This window comes from Microcaecilia unicolor, chromosome 1, assembly GCF_901765095.1.
Source record: "Microcaecilia unicolor chromosome 1, aMicUni1.1, whole genome shotgun sequence".
Taxonomy (NCBI): domain Eukaryota; kingdom Metazoa; phylum Chordata; class Amphibia; order Gymnophiona; family Siphonopidae; genus Microcaecilia; species Microcaecilia unicolor.
The window spans coordinates 518,045,003-518,051,002 of record NC_044031.1 but is presented as its reverse complement, the minus strand read 5'-3'; the positions used below and the strand labels follow the sequence as shown (position 1 = coordinate 518,051,002).

General features: G+C 38.8%; 1 protein-coding gene across 3 annotated transcripts in view; it reads right to left on the bottom strand.

Moving 5' to 3' along the window:
• Positions 1-1,714: 1,714 nt before the first annotated feature.
• The window catches only part of LY96 (lymphocyte antigen 96), a 28,182-nt gene continuing 23,896 nt past the window's right edge, over positions 1,715-6,000 (bottom strand). For 2 of the 3 annotated variants that reach the window (XM_030215640.1, XM_030215650.1), the window contains one exon: positions 1,715-2,609. In XM_030215640.1, the coding sequence (XP_030071500.1) occupies positions 2,514-2,609 (96 nt within the window). In that variant the 3' untranslated portion in view covers positions 1,715-2,513. The remainder of the gene's footprint in view (positions 2,610-6,000) is intronic. The other variant, XR_003943504.1, reaches the window with a different exon arrangement.

Here is a 6,000-nt window from a genome sequence, read left to right as displayed (position 1 = left end):
CAGAGGTAATACAGAGTTCATGAGAAAGGTATGAAAAGTATTGCAGCCGGAAGATGTGAAACTGTTATCTCAACGCTTCCCAAAACATGTTGATAATTAGCAGTAGCTGAGAACGGAAGGAGGTGGGCACATCCGACAGCAGACCGCATGGGAAAGTATGATCTCAGAAAGTGAGAAAGATTAGGAGCAAGGTTTCTCACCATTCACTTCTATGGAGAGGTTTGTGTATAAAAGAGGGGAGATTTTGGCTTAGTTTGAGAGTCTTCTCCGAAGCTTCTGTCAGACGGCGAAGCCCTGTGCGGCTGAAACCAGAATCTGATGTCTGTATTTGTATCAACTTGAAGACCTGTGTTTGGGTAAGAAATAAAATGTACTTATCTATCTAAACCTATCTCTGTCTTTATTTTTATTGATTCTATCTTCTCTTTACCTTACATTTAGCCTACAAGGTAGATCATATACAAGTGACACTCAGTCTTTGCAGAAACTTAGACAGATGTTTAATAAGATTTATGTAGGAACATAAATGGCCCAGAATATACCTAGACCCAGAAAAACAGTAAGCAGTAGTTATGGGAATTAGTTTTCAATTACGGCTCCTAATGCCACCCCAGAATAGACCTTGTGATTGGGTGACAATGGAGGTCAGAGAAACTATACAGAATCTGTTATATGAAATAAGTACCTTTAGTCCCCCGTATGACAGAGTCAGAAAGAGGTCTATAAGAAGAGGTAATTAAAAACAGTATGTATCCCTCATTGATAAGTCTCTGACTCTAAAGTTTAGCAATTTCATTAAAGCAAAATGTATTTTCATAACACTTCAAAGATTTCCAACTCAAAATAGGAATGCTAATTCAAAATGTGAGCAAAGATTCTTTTTCTAATCTCCTTTGCACCAAAGGATATAATTCAGATCAAACATTTATCTCTGATCAACTATCTCAGATCAAATATTTATTTCAGATCAAATATTAAGGTTTCCTTGCTTACAGTCACTTAAATCTACCTAGCCTTTATATAGCTTATAGGATTTAAACACTCTTAAACTGAAATTCACCCTTTTCTATTCTTCATAAATTTCAAGTAATCCTGAAATATTCAGATCCTTTTCTCACTAGAGATACCTCAAACTTCAATCTCCACCAACCTCTTTTCATTCATACTTTCTCATTTACCACATAATCAGGCACTCTTTTATAATTTCAGTCAACACACACAGGAACTCACAGCTGCATGTCTCTCTTGGCCAAACCGACGGTCAGTTACTGTCTCACTCTGTTCCCTTCCCGGCAGATTGCTAACAGAAGCTGATCATCCAATCAGTGAGCTGTATTTGAATGCAGATTAACATACAGACACTGTAATGGGAAGTTTTAGTCAAAAACACTAGATAAACCCTTCGTTTTTGGATAAAACTTCACACTTTTGATCAGAGCCATGACCTAACATTAAGGCTGTAACCATTTCCATCATTTTTTTTATCCTTAAATATGCAAATGAGAACTTCCCAAAAACGGACTAATTTGCATATGATTTAAACAAATCTGAGCATATGACAACCAAGTACAGACTCCCAGCACCTGAATTCTGCAATTAGATTTAATGCAAATACTTTTAAAACTTATTTTTAGCACTTTTGAAATTTCAGGTTCTCTTTAATTTGAATGCTGTTCAAGCTCTGAAGCTCACCCTGAGTGGGGAGTTATCCCCAAACCAAAGCATATATAGCAATCTGGTTGCATTTTCTCAAATAACTTGAAGAGCCTGCCTACCTCAGTGAATTCTGCTGTGTTGCTTTCACTTCTGGGATCACAACTTCAGGTGAAAGATTTTGCAAGTAAGCGGACGGCAGGGCAGCGGCGCCCCTTGAAGGCAGGCACTCCCCTGCCTTGCTTACTCCGCTTACCGCATCGGCACGGCCCTGAGTTGTAGAGCAAAGATCAGCACTTTTTTTGCATTGTGCTGATTGTGTGCAGAGGGAAACAGAGCAGTCGAAAACAATCCCGAGGTTACAGGCTGAGGAGACAAGGACAATACTGCATTATTCACAAGTATCAAGGAAGGGATGATGGAGGAAACACTTGTGGAGGGGGGAAAGTGAGTTTTTATTTTGGCCATGTTGAGTTTTAGGCAGTGATGGAACTTCCAGGCAAACATGCTGAGACTACCATTACATTCTTCATGAGAAAGCTAATACAGAAAGATAGATCTGGGAGTCATCCACATAGACATGGTACCAGTGCACCAACTCATAACAGGTCAGCAGTAGAAAATAAGCCTTCAGAAGACACACTGAAAGTGCCTTGGGAAAGGTAGGAAGAGAACCAAGAAAGAACAAATCTCATAGTCCAAATGAGTTCAGGGTGCATGGTAGTATGTTACTAGTCAGCAGAGCAAAATATGTACTTCTTTGATTGATGATCACAGCACTCTCATCCAGAGGCCAAGGGTTCACGTACGATCTCCAGCAATCACTAATACAGAAAGATCTTCTGATGCTTCTTGATAGTCTATTTCTTCAAGAGCAGGGTTGCATTAACACATAGAGATACAATCTCTTCCTCCTGATCAACAGTTATTAGTTGAGCAAAAATGGTATAAACTCCCTAAAAAGATAATACATAATTATGTTTACAGTACATTGCATCAGTATGGTAAATAACATGCATTATTACAATGCATAACTCACATTGTAATTCAGATAGGCACACAGCATGGTTAAGTGGTCACCTGTCTTGCATTGGAGGAACAGTCACACACTCCCTGCATATGCTGGAAAGGCTTTGCACTTACTACATGTCTGTTCTTACTGTACACCGCCTTGAGTGAATTCCTTCAAAAAGGTGGTAAATAAATCCTAATAAATAAATAAATGTTACTTTTTATATCTATGCTTATTTCGTGAGGTAAATACAAAACTTACTGTACTTTAGTAAAAGAGACCCTTAGTATTGGAAGAGAAAATTGGATTTTCTGTGGGGAGTTAGAAGGATCCTATTCTCCATCTTGTGTATTCAGCTGTAATTACACATCAAAGATTAATTCTATAAATGGTGCCCAAACAAATGGATGTGCAGCCCTTACATAAGTACATAAGTAATGCCACACTGGGAAAAGACCAAGGGTCCATCGAGCCCAGCATCCTATCCACGACAGCGGCCAATCCAGGCCAAGGGCACCTGGCAAGCCTACCAAACGTACAATTCACTATCAATTAAAATGTTCTATTACGTATTGTGTTGACATTGTAAGTAGTATACTATCTCTAAACCTAATAAATAGAGTTTATATGTTGAATAAGTTTGAAGGTGTCCCTTTGAATGGGTGAAAACAATTTTAACACCCCATATACAATCTGAGTCTAACAAATAGAACCTCAAACCTCCTAGCAAGAGGCCATACCAAATATTGCCAATCTCTTGTATATATAGGAGTAGGTTAATATCATCGGTTCCGATTTAAGAGAGACAAGAGAGAAAAAGATCCCAACGCAAAAACTCATACAATATGAGAAAACCGTATAGGATAAAAAACTCTTTCTCCCTCCCAAATAATATAAATCAAAAGGACACCAACAAAACCCAAACTACCCAAAACTGGCCCCAGCCTAAACCCGACTACCTAAGGAGCCCCCTAGGGAGAAAACTTGCAGTGCAATAAATAATAACAAAATAGTAACAAAAGACCTCTCTAAAACTGTATATATAGTAAGGTCAAAACTACTTAGCTTATTGCTGGAATAACTGCTTCAAAAAGATGAAAGTCAAAATCAAAAAGTCCCCCGGGGTAGGGCTCCGGAGCCTTGAAAATTTGTATAGCGGCGAAAAAACGCCGACCCTTCTTGTGTGATGGCGAAAATATCGCCAACCCTTCTACAAGAGCGCCTTGTTTCGCCAACCTCGTGGCTGCCTCAGGAAGGGCGCTTCACATCCATCTGAAACATTGATACCAATCAACACTGAAAACTAAAGCTCAGTAATGTGGAACTCAAAGATGGCATAGGAACTGAATCTCCAGATCATTTTAAATTATATTGAAAAAACGTGTGTAGACGTCATGACGTCATTACGTCAAAGCGTCATGACGCTACATAACCTATTATAATATAAAGAAAGGCAGCAGAAACCACACCTCCCCCACCTTAGCTCATTAATAATAAGCATTCCATTCTATGTTTCTATTTAGTCCATGGGGAGCAACTGTTTTCAATAGATAAATCCAGTGTTGTTCCTTGCGCCACAAAATTGTTTTTAAATCCCCCCCTCTCTTACCCATAATAACTTGATCTATAATCATACATTGCAACTGATTGAACTGATGTTGGGCTTGGTCACAATGACGGGTCATAGGTGCTTCCATCTTGGCATTGGATATACAATGCCTATGTTCAATGACCCTAGTTTTAAACTGGCGAGTAGTGTACCCTATATAAAGCAAATTACAGGGGCACCGGAAAAGATAGACCACATTTTTTGATTCACACGTAGTTCTATGTCTCAGTTTGTAAATCTTACCATCCGTAGATTTAAATTCTCCACTTTCCACTGTAATAGAACAAATAGAGCAGTGTCCACACTTCTGATGATATCCCTCTACTTGTGTACTACTTGACCATACATCTGCCGTACTCAATTGATCTTGTAGATTTTGATTCCGAACATAAGAAAGCATTAGATGATGGTCCTGAAATGCTTCCTGAGTAAGCATGACATTCCAGTGTTTCCTTAGAATTGCGGAAATCTGAGGAGATTTATCTGTAAATTTTAAAACACAAGAGATCACCCCGTCTATTCTTTTAGTCCTATTAGATTGATTATCTTGAATTAAGAGATCTCTATGTTGAAACAGAGCTCTTTTGTAAGATTGTTTCACAAGCTTATCCGGGTATCCCCTTTCTTTAAATTTCTTTTGTAACTCCTCTGCCGATTCTTTATATAGTTGAGTAGTGTCACAGATCCTGCGATACCGCAAAAACTGAGAATAAGGCAAACTGCGTTTCAAATGATGAGGGTGCATACTATCGTATTTCAACAGAGAATTTCTATCCGTTGGTTTCACAAAAACTTCTGTTTTTAATGCCCCACAGTCTTTTTTGACCAACACATCTAGGAAATTGATGCATTCCACATGGGAATTGTATTCAAATTTAATAGTGGCATGACACCTATTGAGATCCATTACAAAATCACTTAGTTGTTGTTCAGAACCCTGCCACACTAGAAACACATCATCGATGTATCGGCCCCAAAATTGCACCCAAACGAACCCTGAGTTTGTATAGATATATTGTTCCTCAAACTGGCCCATAAATATGTTCGCAACAGAAGGGGCAAAGGACGCTCCCATAGCTATCCCAGATGTTTGAAGATACAATTCATCATCAAAAATAAAATGATTGTTGGACAGGGCTAGTTGAGTGAGATGAAAAAGAAAATCTGTGGGAACAATGTGAGGACGAGAGCGTTCTTCAAGGACCTTCTTCACTGCATCTAGAGCTTCCCTTTGTGGTATAGAAGTGTATAAAGCACACACATCCAGGGTTACTAACAGACTAGAATGACTAACACTCAACCCACTCAAAATCATTGTGACCAAGCCCAACATCAGTTCAATCAGTTGCAATGTATGATTATAGATCAAGTTATTATGGGTAAGAGAGGGGGGGATTTAAAAACAATTTTGTGGCGCAAGGAACAACACTGGATTTATCTATTGAAAACAGTTGCTCCCCATGGACTAAATAGAAACATAGAATGGAATGCTTATTATTAATGAGCTAAGGTGGGGGAGGTGTGGTTTCTGCTGCCTTTCTTTATATTATAATAGGTTATGTAGCGTCATGACGTCTACACACGTTTTTTCAATATAATTTAAAATGATCTGGAGATTCAGTTCCTATGCCATCTTTGAGTTCCACATTACTGAGCTTTAGTTTTCAGTGTTGATTGGTATCAATGTTTCAGATAGATGTGAAGCGCCCTTCCTGAGGCAGCCACG